Source organism: Lynx canadensis, chromosome X (genome assembly GCF_007474595.2).
Source record: "Lynx canadensis isolate LIC74 chromosome X, mLynCan4.pri.v2, whole genome shotgun sequence".
Lineage (NCBI taxonomy): Eukaryota > Metazoa > Chordata > Mammalia > Carnivora > Felidae > Lynx > Lynx canadensis.
Window position 1 is genome coordinate 43333195 of NC_044321.2, and position 20163 is coordinate 43353357.

The window sequence follows — 20163 nt, forward strand, 5'->3', positions numbered from 1 at the left end:
CTTGATGACCATCTGGCAGACATATCAATGTCAGCCAAGAAGGGAATGGTGGAGGACACAATTGCAGAAACTATAAGATTCAGAAAAATAATAATATGGCATAGATGACCCCCAACAGTTGTACAACAAACACTGGTTCTTTATAGAAACTGTCCCCTGCCCCACCCCCCTCTAAAGATCTAATCTTCCAAGAATACAATAGGCTGTTACAGAAATACTATTGGCATAGACAACTCCTTTGGCAAAGACAGTGGGAGTCACCAAGCTCCAGACAGAAGGGAGTGGCCATATATGTGCCCAGCTTCCTCCATCTGGGACTTGGTACTACTGACAGAGCAGCACCTTCAGGGAGATGGGGGGTTATGGCTCTAGTGCCCAGGGCAGCTTTTTGACACGAGGTTAAATGGAAAACAGAACCTGACTCTGGCCTTGAAAAAAACTTTTCGTCTTTCACCCTCTCAGTTCCTCTGCTTCCAGTCTCTCCCTTTCTAGAGCTTTTAGTGTGTCTGCCTCTTTCTCTCAGGTTTCCCTTGAGCATTTACCACTATACCCTGGCTGGGTCTGCAACTGGTGGGACTCAAGGAGACTCAATTATCTAGGTGGGGGTGGGGGAGTGAGAAGGGACAAGTGATAGTAACTCGTACTGATTCCTCTCTCTAGATCAACCTATTACCCACTGGGGCCTATATGAGTATCTGAAGAGAGAGGGCAAAAATTAAGACCAGTAATTGTTTTTGGGGAAATCCCTTGGCCTGCCTTCCAAACTGCTTACCCCTGGCAGGCCTTGCAAGAGGGCTGAGCCCAGGAAATGAGAACAGGAGAGAGACACCACATCGCAGCTCTGAAGCACTATGAGGCATGATGGCACTGCTGCCTCAGCAGTGCAGGGCATTAGTTCCCTTTTGGTACTTCACCTGTCTGCCAAGCTTCACTGCTCGGTATAGGTTGGTGGTTATATTGTTTTAGAAACCACCCTTCCTCTGTGTGAAAGTGAGCATCCTTGTGTTCTGGTTTCAACTTTAATTTCAGGTGGGATAAGGGACAAAAATAATACAATCAATAGTACTTTTTTGTGTGAGAAATTTAATGTACAAGCAATGTAACACTGACTAGAGAAACCCAGACCACAGTCATCATGCCCAGGCAAGTGACCACTCTTGCCTTGGCCTGTGTTCCCAAAAAGCTATTCTGGCCCCAGAAAATCTTAGAATGATGGACTACATTGGCCTCACCCCCCAATATAGGATGTCTCAACTTACTCATTGTTTATCCTGAGTCTGCTTAAGAAAAAAAAAAAAGATGGCAACCATAGCTTCTATTCATAGCACTCCCCCACCTTCCTCAAATGTGGCTTGGGTAAGCCTAGCCCTTTACGAGCCATCGGCCTTCGTGAATAGGGTAGACTTCCCCAGTTGAGGGGAGAATGGCAGGTTGACATTTTAACAGTGGTTCTGAGAGCAGCAGTGTACTAAGAGCATACCCAGGGCCCCCCTCAGGACACCCTGCTGGCCAAGATTCTTCCATTGTTTTCAAATACAATGAAAAGGAAACAGAAGCTAGAGACCACTATTTGTAGCAGCAGCAAAGTTCTTTGGCAAATCCTTTGGTTAAATGAGGCATCCCTGCTGCTACAGTTAACCTCCAAGGATCCTGAGGAACTCAGCAGTAACTAGAAGAGATGCCCAGGTTTGTTGGGCAGAGCTGTGCAATATGAACCGTGGGTGCCAGTGAGCAAGGAATGGGGAATTGAGCTGGATAACAAGCCAGAGTTTGGCCGCAATTCCCTTCCTGCCATCACCCACCTGAGGGATTTTCCAGGACAGAAACTGGCTAGTGGTGTCAGGGAATTGGCAACAACAGCAGCATTAGTTGTTTGTGTGCCTAAGATCCTGGCTGGATCATAATTTGCTCTGGGGGGCTGGCCCTGGCTGGAGCTTCCAGCTACCATGACTTTCAGTTCCCTGAGTCAGGCCACAGGCTGAGAAAGCAATTGTGAGATAGAGGAATCTCCTCCTGAGCTCACTTATACCCATTTCCTTAGATGGGAGATAGTAGAAAAATGGGTGATGAACTTTTGTCAGTTTTGGATATCTTTGGTTTTGAGAAAAAATAAGTAAAAAACTGAAATCCATTGGGGAATGCTAAGCTTATGGTCATTGCTGACTTTAGTATAGGGCCAGGCCATAGTAAATTAAGTTCAAGGTGAGAACTCCTTTCTTAGACACTTGTAGTGTTTGGTGGGAAGAATTCAAGGCCTTGGCATTCCCTCATCTAGCCATGGTGAATCCAGGCTGATCTGCAGAACACGCTTTCCTTCTAGGATTCCTTTTCCCTTTCCACCTCCCCTCTTCTCACCTTATTAGTTACAAAAGGAAAAAAATAAATCAAAAAATAAAAATAAATAAAATCAAAAGGCCATTTAAAATACAACAAAGAACGCCTCACCCCAATAATGAAATGGGTATCCAGAAGTCAGCTTTAGTAGAGCTATTAATGGTCCATAGTGTGAAGCCCTTAGGGTAGGCACCGGTGACCACTGGCAATGAAAAGGCAAGATGGAACAGGAAGTGGTAAACCAGAAGTATGAGGACAGGAGGAGGGCCACACTAGTTGGAGTAGGCCTCTTCCCCCTCAACCAGATGCTGGGGCCAGTGGAGGTGGAGCCCATTTGTTTAAACCTAGCTTCGGCAGGGCACCTAGGGATTCCTGATCTTTGCTCACATTCTGTTTAGTGTAATTTCTCCTTCTGTGCTTCCCACTGTAAAGCTTAGGTGAGGCCCTTAAACTGGTGGGAAGTGATGCTCTCAAGACAGCCAGATCTCTGTGGGAAATGGCTGGGCTTTGAGCCTTGGGCAGAATGGAGCTGCACAGGCAGCTTCTCTCTGAGCCTTGAGAGGCTGATTGGGGTATGGGTGGGTGGTGAGTGCATGGTGTCTTTGCAGTCCTTGGACCAAGAAGAATGAAGGCACTTTGTTGGTTCTGTGTGTGGTGAGCACTTGCCTGTGCCAACCGTGGGAAGGGGAGTGTGGTTGTATGATCACCCTTTGCTGCAGGCAGCTCCTAGCTCTTGCATCTATTCCCTAGAGTAGAGGCTTGGGGGCCTCCTCAGGAACTCCTAGCTGGTTGGGAGCAATGCTAGGTAAGGGGCAGTGAGAGATGTCCAAGGTAGAGGATATGGAACAAACTGCTAACTAAACTGCTATCTACTTGCTAACAAACTGCTAACGAAGACTGAAAGCACTTCCCATTGTGGCTGGGCGGGGATGGTGTGACAGTCTGCTGGTGGAATTAGAAATTGCTGGGCCCCAGGAGTAGGCTCTCCCTGAGACATTTGAGCTGTTCTTCCCCAAGCTTAATTTTCTCTTCCAGCTCTCGCTGTTCGATGATGAGAGCAGATTTCATCTTCACAAAGTGCTGGTAATCTTGGAGCTGGTCCTGAGGCAGGTAGCGGGAGACCATGCCAAACACCAACTTCTCCCGGCGGTCCACATGCTCCTTCAGCTCCTTGGCATCTGCCAACTGCCCTGTCAGCTGCTGTTTCTTCTCTATCAGCACCAACTGGGGAATCAGATAGACCAATTAAGAGCCATCCCAGTTACTAGTCATCTCCCTAACTCACTGCTCCACAGTGGAGCACAGCAGCTCCCCACGCTGCTAACTGATCAGTCCTATATTTCCTGCCCTGAAGTCCACCTTCATGGCAAAAGCTCTTCTGTGCTATGGCAGGGGGAGGATAAACACAACAGTGATACTGGGCGGGGCTACATGCATTCACCTCTTTCCATCTCTAAGCTGTCTTTAATCCATGGACCACCCCTGGGGTTAGGGTGGGGGAAAGCTCTGACAAAGCCAGCTCAGACCCCTTCCACCTGGAGAATAGGTATCACTATGACAGTACTTTCAAGATGGTATGTGTCTCTGTGTGGGTGTACATGTGTGAGTGTATGTGTCCATGTGTGTATGCACATGCCTGAGTGCTTCTTATTGTGGATTCAAATTTGTGTCCCAAACCACTTGTATATGGAAAGGTGATGTAGGTTTGGTTCTGGAATGTACACAGTGTGGCCCAACCCATGAAAATGACAGACTCCCAATTTCAACTACTTGGTGAGACCTCTTCCTCCAACTCAGAGAGAAAGTGAGGTAAAATTGCTGCTGCTGCTACTACCACTGCTAGTACTAGTACTAGTACTACTACTACCACCATTATGACCACCAATACCCCCACCACTATTCTACTACTATTACTACCACCATCAGTACCAATACCACTACTACTACTATTACTGCTATCACCACCAATGCCACTACCACCACCACTACTGCTATTATTACCACTATCACTGCCAATACCCACACCACTATTGCTACTACTACTATTACTACCACCATCGGTACAAACACCACTAATACTATTATTACCACTATTGCCATCAATACCACCACCGCCATTACTACTATTACTACCACTATCACTATCAATACCACCACCACCACTACTACTGCTACTACTACTACTACTGGCAGCTAGAACTGATTCAGTGTTTACCCTATTCCAGGACCTGCTTTAAGTAATTACTGTGGACTAATTTAATTCTCACAATCCCATGAGTTAGGTAGTGTGTTCACCCCATTTTTGAAGAGACTGAGGTAGAGTACGGTTAAGTAAGCTGCCCATAGTCACATAGCTAATTACTGGTAGAGCCAAAATTGCAAGGCACTTAAAAGCCAGTGCCCCCACTCTTAACATTATCCTTTACTGTCTCCAAGACAAGCCAAACTTGAAAGAGGGGGCCCTGAGAAGAAGCCAATGGCATTTACCTCCATCTATACCCCAGAGACCCCAACTCTACCTTCTCCTGGTTAGCTTCTGAATCAATGCTGTTGAGAGCATTCTCCACCCGGGCTAGTCGTCCAGAGAGTGACAGCAACAGGTTGACCACTTTGTCCAGGTCCCCGATAAACAAGCGGTATTTTTCAAACTCATTGGATTTACAGACAGCTTTCAGGTTGGCCTCCACCTCCTCCCCAAGGGCAGAATTGGCACTGATGTCCTCTAGCAGTCCTCGCTGGGCCTCCTGCAGGACCAACAGTTTTCTGCCAATGCTTTCAATAAGCTGTATCTAGGAGAAATAAACAGGAGAAGGCAAAGGATGAGAATGGGGACTGACAGAAACTGATCTGTGCTTGTAACCTCTGTTTTGGGATCCATGGAACAGATGGCAGGCTCTACCCATTACCAGAAACAAAGGAAACCCAAGCAAGTCATGAGCAATTCAAGTTTTTTGAATAGCCACTCTCCCTCTCATCTCTTCATATCTTGCAGGAGTCAGTCACCACCAAACTTCTTGGCATTAGATAAGTGATACCCATGGGCTAATTCTCATTTGCCAGATGTAACTTAATAAACACTTGCTGAGACTATTTTTTAATAGCTTAGTCTTGTTTAATTTATACTTGCTGAAATCTGTATTTTCAAAATAAATTTGAACCAGCATATATGTATCTGTATATCCCCCTACCCAACATCCCCACCAGCAACCTTCAGTTTGTTCTCTGTAGTTAAGAGTATCTTATGGCTTGCCTCCCTTTCTTTTTATCTTATTTTTCCTTCCCTTCCCCTATGTTCATCTGTTGTGTTTCTTAAATTCCACATATGAGTGAAATCATATGATATTTATTTTTCTATGATTTATTTCACTTAAAATAATACACTATAGTTCCATCCACATTGTTGCAAATGGCAAGATTTCATCCTTTTTGAACACTGTACACACACACACACACACACACACACACACACACACACCACATCTTCTTTATCCATTAGCCAGTCAATGGACATTTGTTTGGGTTCTCTCCATAATTTGACTATTGTTGATAGCACCGCTATAAACATCGGGGTGCGTGTGCCCCTTTGAATCAGCATTTTTGTATTCTTTGGATCAATACCTAGTAGTGCAATTGCTGGGTCATAGGGTAGTTCTATTTTAAACTTTTTGAGGAACCTCCACATTGTTTTCCAGAATGGCTGCACCAGTTTGCATTCCTACCAACAGTGTGAAAAGGATCCTCTTTCTCTGCATCCTCACCGACACCTGTTGTTGCCTGAGTTGTTAATGTTAGCCATTCTGACAGGTGTGAGGTGGTATCTCATTGGAGTTTTGATTTATATTTCCCTGATGATGAGTGATGTTGAACATCTTTTCATGTGTCTGTTAGCCACCTGGATGTCTTCTTTGGAAAAGAGACTATTTAATAAACAGGAACTGGAATGCTTGTGAGAGCATAGTTTGGAAAAGTATTGTCAAATATTTGCCTATGGCTTCATTCATTCCCCTTCAATCCACTGAAGTACCTCTGGTGTGTATGACACTGTGCCGGATCTTCCTTCCCTCCCTCCATTTGGCCTCTGAGGCCTTTTGGTTAAGACTGTGAGTTCTGAAGTCCCAATGACTAGCTTGGACTACTAGCTCTGCCAACTTCCTGGCTGTGTGACATGTGTGAATGTCTCAGTGTCTTACTTTCTTTATCTGCAGAGTGGGTACAAATTGTAGTACCCACTTCGCTGAACTGTAATAAGGACTGAACGACATGATGCATGCAAAGGACTTAACATGGACTAAGTGTTTAATCAAGGCTGGCTGCTATTGTTATTATTCAGTCTGGCCCTGCCCTACCATTCCAATCTCAGGGCTCCAAAACTTTCATGATTAGCTTCTCGTTCTCCTCTGTGTTCACCACACTCACCCTGGTGTTCCTGATTTGCATCATGCAGTTCTACCTGCTCTCAAACTCTTCCTTCACTTTGGCTATTCCCATTCTTTCTTCAGAGCCCAGCTTTGCTCCCACCCTCCCTGCTGGAAGCTTCTGCTTCCCTTAATAATGTCTTTCTTTTCTGAACTCTCCTGCCTTTCAGAAATAGGACCTATAGTGTAATTTGAAGTGGCTCATTCCCTGTTTCATGTGGGTACGTCTGATCCCTCTCCTATTGATGGTAAGTTTCTTAAGGGAAGCACTGCCTGTGTCTTCTAATTTGTCTTCCCTGTAGGTATAACCAGTTCTGGAACTCCACTCCCAGGAAGGTAGTGTGGTAGAGTGGATGCTGCTGCTGCTGCTATTGTTATTATTATTATTACCAGGCACTCTGAGATAATAGATGATTGTCTACTGCAAAGTCCTAACGAGAATTGACCTGCCCCAGCAGATCAAGCATCGCATCATGGTTAAGAGCATGAACTCTAGTGCAAGAACTACTTGGGCTTGAACCCTAGTTCTGCCACAAAGCACTGGTGTGACCTTTAGCAAATTACTCAACCTTTCTGTGACTCAATTTCCCCATCTAATTTTTTTAATGTTTATTCATTTTTTAGAGACAGAGAGAGAGAGAGGGAGTGAGAAAGAGAGTGAGAGAGGGAGAGAGAGACAGAGCATGAGCAGGGGAATGGCAGAGAGAGAGGGAGACACAGAATCTGAAACAGGCTCCAAGCTCTGAGCTGTCAGCATAGAGCCCGACACGGGGCTCGAACTCAAACCACAAGATCATGACGTAAGTTGGAGTCAGGCTCAACAGACTGAGTTACCCAGGTGCCCCTCAATTTCCCCATCTAAAAAATAGGACAACAATAGCACCTACCTCATAGTATTGTTCTAATACAGGTTACATGCTTACAATAGTATTCTGTATCTTGTATGTATATACTGAAGTCTGCTTCAGTGCTTGTTTTATTATTATTCCTTCCCAGGTACTCTGGGACCATACATAGGTTTGTAGTTTTCTAGCATGTGCTCCTTTCTAGTAAGCTATTTAGACATGTCCAAGGTGACCAAGACCAAGAGAGCCTGATCTGAGTCCAGGGCCTATTATCATATTTCAGAACTGGTCAAAGGTCAGGAGATCACCATGATCTTAAATCTGAAGTGTCATAGGTTTACATTTAGGGGAAATTCTAAAACCTACTAGGAATTAGGAATCAATGATAGAAACAAGGCAACACAATTAGATACCAAAGACTCCCAGTTATATACCTACCCTCTGCTCTCCCAAACAGAAGTCAGTGCCAGGGTCAAGGGAGGGGTGGGGGCCAAACGGTCAACTTGGAAAATCACCTACCCACCCCAGCTCTTCAGTTCCCAAGATCTAGAAGGATGCAAGAAAAGAGAACCCTTTGTTTCTTGGCACCTGGGCTTTGCAACCTGAACTTCAACCCTGGAGAAAGTGTACTGGATAGATCTGAGGAGTCATCACAGACCCTGTTTGAGTTGAGTTGCTTTTCTAGGATATTGCAAATAGGTGACCTTCTTCACCTGTCCTCAGAGACAAAAACTGTCCTAGCCGCCCCTCCCCCTCGCCCCCCCCCACCCTGATAATCACTTCAAATCACTATCTGCTGTTCTGTCCTTTGCCATTTCTGGTCATTTTTCTCTTTTCCTGGTCAGACTCTTATTAGGTTTGCTCCTAAAGAAAGGTCCTGAGTAAGCCAGGAGCAGCCTTGCCATGCTCAGAGAACACAGAATCCAAGGAGGTAGGCATCTGGATCAATAAAACTTTGATACCACCATGATTTCAATTACTTCCCTGACATTTTGCTTCAGATTTGAAAGTGGTGGGGGGGTCTCTTGCAAATGGCCTTCAGTTTTCCTACAGGTCACATCCTGAATGAAAATTATGGGCAGAGGAGCAATTTATGTTGAGTTCAGTTGTCCACAAAGTGGCAAATTGGGCCTTTGGGGTTGCCATGGAAATCCTATTTGCTTATGAAATAAAATGGGTAAGTACAGGGAGGGCAAAGTGATTCCAGGAATTTGATTAGAAAACCAGCCTAGCATAACACTCTCCAGTTCCATCCATGTGAAATAAGCCATACAGAGAAAGACAGATACCATATGGTTTCACTCTTATGTGGATCCTGAGAAACTTAACAGAAACCCATGGGGGAGGGGAAGGAAAAAAAAAAGAGGTTAGAGTGGAAGAGAGCCAAAGCATAAGAGACTCTTAAAAACTGAGAACAAACTGAGGGTTGATGGGGGTGGGTGATGGGTATTGAGGAGGGCACCTTTTGGGATGAGCACTGGGTGTTGTATGGAAACCAATTTGACAATAAACTTCATATATTGAAAAAAAAAAAAGAAAAAAAGAAAACCAGCCTAGTGATGCTTAGAGGAAGAATGGGTAGGCTTCAGAACAACATAATTTCTGTTGATCATTCTAGTGCTTTTAAGAAATTATTGATTATTCTTGCAAATAAATACTAAAGTTTACCAGGCCATAATTTCTCCTTCTCTTGCTTAGTCAATCTATTCCATCTCCCAGAAAGTTACAGAGAATACAGTCAGTGGCTGGATTGGTTAGAACTCATTGGCAAAAACTCTGATGTGCCACGGGAGGTGAGTTACTTGCAAGGCTGGCTTATTTCAGAGGGGGATGTCATGATAAAGTAGAAAGTGAGACAGTCTTGACTTCAAGTCCTAGATCTACCACTTAGTCTGTAACCCTGGGCAATCTAATCCTCTCAACCAGCAAAAAGGGGATCGTTGTCGAATTATTTTAAAGATTCAAGAGACACAGTGATGATGATTATGATTTCTACTACTATTATTACTAGTATTTGCTGGGTCAAAAGGAGACTGGAGAAACATTTCTGAGAAACAGAGAAGCTATTTGATTTCCATACTGAAAATATGGGAATATACCAAGTTGTTCTGGAGAAGCATAGAAGACAGGTCAACTTCCAGATACTTAAACTAAATGCTGAAAATCTAAGTCATATAAAAAAATGTCACCTTTTTTTGAGCCAGTTCATGGTCAACTTCTTCCTCTCCCAGGCCAGTCTCTGCCATCTCAGGTTGGTCTTTCAACTTGTTCAACAGCTCTGCCTTGGCCACCGAAATATTGTAATAAGCTGAGTAAGAGGTGGGGATCCCTGGGGCCCCTGGAGGAGGTGAGACGTGCTGAAACTCTTGTCTGTGGAAACAAAGAATGACCATTTGAGCACTTCTGCTGAGAGGCTCTTGACCTTTCTGCTTCTTGATTTCCCCATTTGTAAAAATGGGACCCTGCTTCACCAATGGAGCTATGAAATAAGGAAATAATGGACCAGGAAGCACTGTTGAAACGTAAACAGGCCACATGAAGATTACCTAGAAGCCAAGTCAAGGCCAACTTTGAGAACTTGGGAGGCTATTTCTATGCCCCTGACTTTCATAGGTAGGGGGACTTCTTTAGAGATGATTTGGTTTGTTCATCACCCCACTAAGATCCAGAAAAACTGGCAGGTCCCCAAAGTTCTGGGCTTCTGATCTTCCATGATGCCCATGGGTTTATGGCCCCAGTGTATGAATCCCCAGGGAAGGAGGCGGTGATAGGGATATGGCTGAGACCTTACCTCTTCATCCTCCAAGACTGCTGACCTCCCTCCTACCCATCCCAGATCCCCACCTGCTTCTGCTCTATCTAGTCGGCTTGCTTACAAAAGCACCCTGTGGCTTTCCTGGACACTCTCATCATTTCTTCTTTCCTGATGGTGCCACTCCTGCTTGAAATGGCCCCTCCACTGCAGATCTCCCACAGCAAAGAGGTCACCCATGACCTCAGCAGTGGTCACCATGTTGGAAGCCGGGGTTAAGACCCATGCCAGGGACTTGTCACGGCCTACCGCATATCTCATGAGCTCTTCTGAGACTGCCTGTGAGGCAGGCCTTCGGCCTGGGAAGGGATAGGATCTCTCCACTTCTGGCATATCCCCAGTGGCCCCAGTCTCCTCCATGGTTGCAGAATGAAATGGGGAAAAAATGGGACCAGTGGCACCCAGGGGCTTGACAAGTGGAATGGCAGACCCTGTTGTCTTGGATTCACTGAAGCCCATGGGACTGAGGTGCTGCTTCTCAGAGCTCCAGCCCATGAAAGAGAACTGCTCCTCAGGAAAGAAGCAGCTCTGGCTCCATGCTGGCTTGGGTTTGGACTCTTCTGCCATCAAGGCTTCTGGTCTGGTGTGAGGAAGGAAATAGAAAAGCTTCAATGTCAGGTTTCAGTGATGGAAGGGCAAGTAATTCCACCCATGGTTTATGTGAGAAGGAGGCCAACCCCCCAGTATATTCTTGTTGCCTACCAGCCACCTCTACCCTCCACCTGTCTGTGTCACTGCACCTTTGCTAACCTCTAGTTGTCTGAAAGGAAAAATAGGAGTAACTCATTAGTCATTTTCGCAGCTACTTGCAGCTCTTAGATAAAGGTCAAAAATAATGGTTAAAAGGCTCCACAGCTATTTACTGATTCATGCTATGCTGTCTTCTAATTCATCACACAAAAGAAACTTAGGCATGCCAATATTGCTCATCTGAGGTATTCATTTTACATGTAGGTTTTTAAGCTAATAACACTAATAGACGAGCAATACTAGCTAATATTCACATAGTGCTTACCATGCCCTGGAAGCTGTCTTAAGATATGTGTGTGTGTGTGTGTGTGTGTGTGTAGATATATCTATAAAATTTAATGCTCATGACAACCATTTTATAGATAAGGAACATGAGAACTGAGAGGGAGAGTGAGTTCACCAACGTCACCAGCCAGTAAACGACAGATCCAGGATTTAGACCTAGGTAAGCTAACTCCAGAATCTATGTTTTTAGCCATAATGCTATATTGCCAAAGGGACAACTTGATATAATATAAAACTTTGCATGTAAGGGCTTTTCTGGCTGGACTATATCTATATTAGCAAACAAGAGAACATTCTGGAGGGAATATGAATGTATGAACTTAGGGAATTCTTACTTATAAGAAAAATATATTTAGGGTATGTGTGAGAGTTCTGACTCAGAAGTTACTAAAAACACAGAATGAAGAGGAAAAAGGATGTGGCTGTATGTCAATTATATCTCAGTAATACTGGAAATATATATATGTAGATATATGTATATGTATTTTGATGAACCTGGGTGGCTCAGTCAGTTAAGCATCTGACTTCGGCTCAGGTCATGATCTCACGGTTCACTCTGCTGACAGCTCAGAGCCTGGAGCCTGTTTCAGATGGTGTGTCTCCCTCTCTCTGCCCCTCCCCCACTCATGCTCCATCTTGCTCTCACTCTCAAAAATAAACATTAAAAATTAAAAAAAAAAACCTGGAAATATTTTTAAAAGGATGTGCTAATTATAGACTGAGTTCACAGCAGACACAGCCCTGCACCATATTACAGTGTATCATATTAGGCACCATATGTCCTAGTGTTCCTTTCCTCATAATCTCCACTAATAGGGCAGGGGGTACAGGAGATCTTTGAGAACATATTCTGCAGTTGATAATGAACATTGAAGCAAAAATCAGTTTCCTTCTGCAGAGCACTGAGAGGAAATGCATGGAGTTCAGGAAGCAAACTATACCTATACTTGAACCAGTTTTGAGACTTAAGCAACACTCGGAAATTTCACTAACCTGCTCCTACATGTATCATAGTGTTTTCTAACTGAATAGTAGGTGGGTTACAGAGACACTCTGGTTTGACTTGGCTGAAATTAGGATGTCTTTGGGGTTTTTTGCATTTTAGATTCAAAATATGTATCTACTTGTTCTAACACTTCTCCCTTTACAAAGCCTTTTTTTAAAACAAAATTTAATGTTTATATATTCTTGAGAGAGAAAGAGAGAGAGAGCACACAAGCAGGGGAGGGGCCTAGACAGGGAGACACAGAATCCAAAGCAGGCTCCAGCTCTGAGCTGTCAGCATAGACCCCTACACGGGGCTTGAACTCATCGACCGTGACATCATGACCTGAGCCAAAGTCGGACGCTTAACCGACTGAGCCACCCAGGCACCCCAAAATCTTTTTAAAAATTTTTAAAATGTTTATTATTTTGAGAGAGAGAGAGAGAGAAGGAGAGAGCACAAACGGGGGAGGGGTGGAGACAGAGGGAGACATAGAATCTGAAGCAGGCTCCAGGCTCAAGCTGTCAGCACAGAGCCCAACGTGGGGCTGGAACTCATGGACCTCGAGATCATGACCTGAGCCGAAGTCCGACACTTAACTGACTGAGCCACCCAGGTGCCCCTCCCTTACAAAATCTTAAAGCCACTTCCTCCTGGTTAGAACTCTATGTTCTGCAAGAATCTGGAATAAGATCTCAAGGAGCCCAGAGATCCTATGAGGATGCAATGGGCACAGTGAACCAGACGGCCTGGGTTCTGGCTACCTGTGATCTTCTGCAGGTTCCTTTAGCCACCTGTAATTCCTCATTCTAAAAGATGTAGCACACCAATGATATCTATTTCATAAGTTGGTTGTGAAGATTAAATCAATCAACACATAAAAGTGCTTACTTTAGAACAATGCTTGGCACATACTAAGCAGGCCAAAAATATTAGCTATGTTGGGAATAATGCTGTTCCTTAAATCTAAATCATTCAAAGAAGCATCTGTAATTGATTTTTTGCAGCCACAAGCTAAAGCTGTGTGCAAACAAATGTTTCTCCTCGCATCCCAAAGTCATCAAAAGAAATAAATCTCTGGAACAAGTTACAAGATCTCTAGTAATAGCAGTTTCTTTCTCTCTGGCCAAGGGGCCAAGGTACATGAAGGAGGCACATGAAGGAGGAAGGACTAGGAGGCTGAAAGGGGCAAGTCTGGGGCCTGGAACTACTACCTCTTGTACACACTGCCCTACAGGGAACAAGAGGGCCTGGTAAAGGCCCAGCCTATTGCAAGAACAAGATCTCTCTGAGAAAGGCTGCCTAGAATGGCAAATTAAGCATAGGTTTTAGAGTCACAAAGATCTAACTTTGGAATCTTTGCTGTGTAATTCTGAGTTAGTCTCTTATCTTTCTTAGCTTTAGTTTCCTCATCTGTCAAATGGGAGTAATTAATGGCCCGCAGTCATGTAAAATGACTACTAGTGTCTGGCACACAGCAAATGCTTAATACATGTTTGACCCTTCATTTTTTTGTTCTTTCTTCTGAAATGTTAAGTGCCTACTGTGTGCTAGGTCGCCTTCCCTTCTCCCTGCTGTGACCAGTAACAATCACAGTCACTTTCCACAAAATGTTTTCTAATTACAGTAAGAACACTTCTGGCTAGATGGATAGCTTGAGAAGCAGGTGCTAGGGATCTGATAGATTCTCACAGTATCTAGGAGCCAGGCCCTGTAGTGCCTTGCTGGTGGCACCTTATGCCAGAAAACTTCTCACTTAGCTCCAGATAGCCCAGATCTCAGTAAAGGATTTGTGTGCCAGTAAAAGACATGATAACAAGGTTCTTCTAAATGCTTTATTTATGTTTGAGAGAGCGTACAAGTGGGGGAGGTGCAGAGAGAGAGGGGGACAGAGGATCTGAAGTGCACTCTGCACTGACAGCACAGAGCCCGATGTAGGGCTTGAACTCACGAACCTCAAGATCATGACCCGAGCTGAAGTCAGATGCTCAACTGACTGAGCCACCCAGGTGCCCCAACAAGGTACTTCTTTTTTTTTTATGTTTTTATTTATTTTTGAAGGAGAGAGAGACAGAGCATGAGCCAGGGAGGAGCAGAGAGAGAGGGAGACATAGAATTTGAAGCAGGCTCCAGGCTCTGAGCTGCCAGCACAGAGGCTGATGCAGGGCTCGAACTCACGAACCATGAGATCATGACCTGAGCCGAAGTCGGACGCTCAACCGACTGAGCCACCCAGGTGCCCCCCAACAAGGTACTTCTAATAGCAACAAATCTCAGGCAAGTTCCTTCTATAAAGGGATTTAAAGAAAGCACTTCTGGGATAGATACCAGGCCCCCCCACCCCCCACCCCCATCAGAGCATTGCCTGAGCTCTCAGAAGGATGACTGGCAGAACTGAGGCCCAAGCTCCTCTGCTTCCGAACCAAGCAGACAACCAGGTGCTACAGGGCATGCAGATGAGCACTGGCACAGGGAAGCCGACACCAGCAGTCCTGGGGCTAGACTACACTCCTGCTTTGGTCTCTCTGCCCAGGCAGCTCACCCAATCAACTACCACCTATTGCCCACTGAGGCAAATGCAAAGAGGCGGGGGGACAAGGGTGGGGGGAATAGAGAATGTGGAAGAGGAAAAGAGTGCCATTACCTATTATAAGGAATAAGCAGGGCATAAAGGGCCCAACTCCAGGTATACCTTTGCTGCTGGGGGTAAGGGAAGAGCTTAGAAGCCCAGGCAGGGCCTAGAATGGAGGTAGGTCAGGTTGTGAGCTGGCCTCTTATTCTAGAGAGCAAGCAAAAGAGAAGGCAGAAAAGGGCCTGAGCCAGGCTTTTGGGAAATGCCATAAGGGAACAAGGGTTTATGCCTTCTGGCTCAGGGGCGCCTGGGTGGCTCAGTTGGTTGAACATCTGACTTTTGATTTTGGTTCAGGTAATGATCTCTCGGTTTGTGAGTTCGAACCCCACATTGAGCTCTGTGCTGACAGTGCAGAGGCTGCTTGGGATCCTCTCTCTCCTTCTATCTCTGCCCCTCCCTTGCTTTCTCTCTCAAAAATAAATAAACTAAAAAAAAAAAAAAAGTAATGCCTTCTGGCTCACAAGCCTGAAACTGATGCATACCTTAAAGACAAACTGAGGAATAATAGTGTATTTTGATAGTGATATTTAAGAACACCAGCAGCTACTATTTACTGAGCACCTACTATGAGCTACACGTGGGGCTCTCGGCTTTATACAGATTATCTTCATATTTACAACTGTGTAGAATGGATATAATCATGCCCATTTTCCTGGTGAGAAAAATGAAGCTGGGAACAGTTTAATTCATTGATCAAAGGTCACACAGCTGGGAGGTGATATTGCAAACTCATGGTGCAGCCTCTTTGGGGAACTTTCTTTCATAAGCACTTACTTGGGGGAATCAGTGGTCTCCTTCTCTGATGTTCTCCAAAGGCCACCAATACCATAATAGCAAGGGGGCTGAGCCTTCTCAGGTTGAGAGCCCAAGTGTCCCCTTATTGGAGGCAGGAGATTGCTGGAATGGAGACCAAAGGACTCTTGCTCTGCTGAGAGGCTTTCTGAGCCCTGCCTTGAATCCTCCACGTGGCCAAAGACCGGGGGTTGTGGCTGCTCCAGGACCTCTTCAGGATTGAGGGCACTGGTACCAGTGGTTTCTGAACTGAAATACTGGGGTGGCAGCTCCTCCTCCTCCTCCCCCTCCTCTTCCTCCTCTGCCCCTTCCTCCTCTTCCTCCTCTTCTTCCTCCTCTTCCTCCTCCTCCTTCTGCTGCTGTTGCTGCTGCTTCTGCTGCTGCTGGGCTGCACGGAAAAGCCTGTACTTCTCCCAGTTGGGAGGAGGAGGGCGAGGAGGAGGAAAGGCCTTCTTCCTGGCTCCCAGAGGATTCGGCTGGATCTCAACCTTGGTAAAGAGCTCTCTCCTATGCTGCCGCCAGGCCAGGGAGCTCTGGGGCTCCAAGCTTATATGGCTTTCAGAGAAGGCACGGTTGCGCAGTGGGTGGGGCATGGAGGCCATGGAGCTCCCCTCCTCATAAACAGAAGTTTCCTCTGTTTTTTTTGAAGAGTGCTTGAAGTCTGCAAGGAGGTCAAGAGAAGAGACTGCTCGGTAGCTTGACAAGCCCAGTGCTGGGTTCTCAAGGCAAGGATCGAACGGAGTTGCCCACGAAAAGCTAGCCTTGGAATGAGCCATTTCTCTGCAAAACAGCAAGATGAGGATTGTGTAAAACAAGCAAGTTGCAGGTGGCCCCCTATTTTGGATAAAATCATTTATGTAAAATTTACAATGGCCAAAAACAGATGCAAATATTCATAGTAGATGCAATAATAAGAATAGTAATACTAACACATAATATTGATAGCTAACACTTATTGAGTGTGTACTAAATGCCAGGTACTGTTTTAAGTGCTTTCCCAGTGTTAACTTAGTTAATACTCAGAATAACCCTAGGAGATAGCTATTATTATCATCCTAATTTTACAGCCAGGAAAACTGAGGCATGGGCAGTTTAAGTAACTTGCTCAGGGTTGTAAAGCTAGTAAGTGGTAGAGCTGGGATTTGAACCTGGACAGTCTAACTCCAAAGTTTGGATACATGCACTACGCCCACTCTGTAGCACTCAGATTGAATGTGCTGTGTACTGGGGCTTACAAATCTGGTTATCCTGTTATATTGTTTTTGTTTGATTTGTTTTTAGTCACAAAAATTTTAAATATTTAGAAACATACAGAGATTGCTATAATAAATATTCATGTTCCCACCCACTGCCCAGGATTAGCACATTTTATTAAAAATTTTTTTTTTACATTTATTTATTTTTAAGAAACAGAGTGAGACAAAGCGTGAGCAGGGGAGGGGCAGAGAGAGAAGGAGACACAGAATCTGAAGCAGGCTCCAGGCTTTGAGCAAGAAGTCAGCACAGAGCCTGATGCGGGGCTTGAACCCACAAACCATGAGATCATGACCTGAGCCGAAGTTGGACGCTCAACTGACTGAGCCACCCAGGCACCCCGGATTAGCACATTTTAATACCATGCCATCTATACTTTATGATTTTTTAAAGAAATGCTAATAGCCTTTGTTTCACTCCCCACTTCTATTCCCCTGCTGCCTCTCCAGATGCAAGCTATATCATGAATATGACATGTTTTCTGTCCAAGCTTTTATATTAGCACCAAAAAATATCAAGCAGGAAATTTACAAATGCTTGCTACTTGGGGTTTAAAATAGATCCTCCTAATGCAATTCTCCTCAGAATTCTCAACAGGAATTTTTAACAACAGCATTTTTTATTAACCTGCAACATAAAGTAAGATATAATATTAAAAAGTATTTTGCTACAGAAGAATTGAGGGTAAGGGATTAAGCATGTTATAAAGCAATTATAATTAAAACAGTGTGTTACTGATTAATATAACAGAATGAAAACTCCAGAAACATATCAAGCTATCTATAAAAACATCATCTATAATTCACCTTCCATAACAAGGAGATAAAAAATGATATTAAAAAATGTTTTGAGATAACTGCAGAGCAGTGACATTTAGAGCTGTACCTTCTATTATATACCAAAATAAATTGCAGCTTCAAGAGTTAAGAGTGTGTGTGTGTGTGTGTGTGTATTTTAATAGATATATGTGTATACATGTATATATAGTATATGTTTATATGAGAAAATTAAAAAGACTATCACTTGTGAGGCAAAATGAGATTCTTATAAGCAATAGAAAAAATATTTCAAGAAAGAAGTACAGGTTTATTTAAATATATACAAAAACATGCATAAAAAGGCAAACTTCTGTCTAATAAAGAGTGACCAAAGTCAAAGGACATCTCTTTAGGCTCAGAGTATAAAGAGTTAAGCCCTCTATACCAGAAGATCTGGGCTTCCTGCTGTAGCCTGTGAGCAATCAGCATCATGCTAAGTAAGTACTGCTTAGTGACAGGAAATTCCAGCAGTTTAATTAAATCATCAGACAGAATACCCATTCAATAGTCATGTTGAAAACCGAGAATATTTCTTTAAGAAATAATAATATACATAATGATAGCCAAGCTCAGATAGAATGAAGAACAAAATCTCTTTCACTTAGCTCATCTCCAGTCCCCATCCTGGCTAGCTCATCACCCACATGGATCAGAAATTCACATCCATAATCTCATTTGGGCCTTTGGCCACCTATAGTTCCTTAGGATTATAACAACTCCTTGTGTGCAAACTGTTCCACCTGGCATTTCCTCCATCAGGAAACAAACAAACATGATGGTTACTGTAAAGTAAAAGGATGACAAATGCTATAAGCAGAGGCCTTTCCTGACCACCTTATCTAAAATAGAGATGACTTATCCTTAATTATCCTTTTTCTATTTTGTTCTTTCTCAGTACATACATCCCCACCTAATATTATATCACATATCTAATTTTACTTGTTTATTTTGTGCTCTACTAACTAAAATGTAAGCTCCATGAGAGTAGAGATCTTGTGTGTCTAATTTATCTAGTACCTAGTGCCTGGTACACAGTGGGTATTTAATAAATATTTGCTTAATAAATAAATTAATGAACAGAAATACCACATTATCCAGTAATTCCACTACTGGGTATTTAGCCAAAGAAAATGAAAACACTAGTTTGAAAAGATATACGTACCTCTATACATTCACTGCAGCATTATTTACAATAGCCAAGATATAGAAGCAAGCCAAGTGTCATCAATAGATGAATGGATAAAGAAAACAGATAAATGGATAAAGAAGATGAATGGATAAAAAAGATGGTATGTGTATACACACACACACACACACACACACACACAGAGGAATTGTACACAGCCATAAAAAAGGATGAGATCTTGCCATTTGCAACAAGATGGACCTAGAGGGTATTATGCTAAGTAAACTAAGTCATATAGAGAAAGATAAATATCATATGATTTTCTTCATATGTGGAATCTAAAAAACAAAGCAAACAAACAAAAAGCAGGAATGGACCCATAAATATAGAAAACAACCTGATGGTTGCCAGAAGGGTGCAGGTGAGGGTGGGGGTGAGCTTGATGGGCAAAACTGGTAAAGGGAAGTGGGAGATACAGGCTTCCAGTTACCTTTGTGAGCATAGCATAATTTATCGACTTCTCAAATCACCATGTTGTACACCTGAAGCTAATGTAACATTGTGTATCTACTATAATTCAATAAAAAAATAAATGAATTCATGCCAAAAATGAAAAAAAAACAACAGCCATGATATTCATAGCATAAAAAAGTTGAATTAAAGGCAAAAATCAACAAATAAGACAAAGAATGGTGCTATAAATTAGTGGTTAGAATGCATGATTAAGATCTAACTACTCTGAATCTTTATGTATCAAATAACATAGCATCACAATTCAGAAAGCAAAATCCATAGGAAATGCAAAGGCAGAAAAAAGGAGAAATAAACTACGAGACTGTTTCAGCTGATGACAGACATGACAGTCAAAACAAAGATAATGGGAACATTTCAACTTCTCTATTTTCAAGGGTCCATTGAACCTTTTTAAAATTGACTACATATTAAGCCAAAAGGTAAAATAAGTACAAACTACAGCACCTACTCATAACACAACAACACTAGAAATTAGTAACAAAAATGAGAAAATTTTCTATGTATTTCTAGTACATAGAAAATAAAAGGAAAAAAAATATTCTCCCTTCTAGTCAAAGAAGAGCTCTAATCTGAAATTGTAG

General features: G+C 43.4%; 1 protein-coding gene across 1 annotated transcript in view; it reads right to left on the bottom strand.

Annotated features, from left to right (window-relative positions):
- Window positions 1-1063: 1063 nt before the first annotated feature.
- SHROOM4 (shroom family member 4) overlaps window positions 1064-20163 on the bottom strand; it is a 148097-nt gene continuing 128997 nt past the window's right edge. The window contains exons 7-10 of the mRNA XM_032592055.1: window positions 15833-16630; window positions 9784-9964; window positions 4854-5123; window positions 1064-3558 (exon numbers count right to left, since the gene is read on the bottom strand). Of these exons, the coding sequence (XP_032447946.1) occupies window positions 3289-3558; window positions 4854-5123; window positions 9784-9964; window positions 15833-16630 (1519 nt within the window). The 3' untranslated portion in view covers window positions 1064-3288. The remainder of the gene's footprint in view (window positions 3559-4853; window positions 5124-9783; window positions 9965-15832; window positions 16631-20163) is intronic.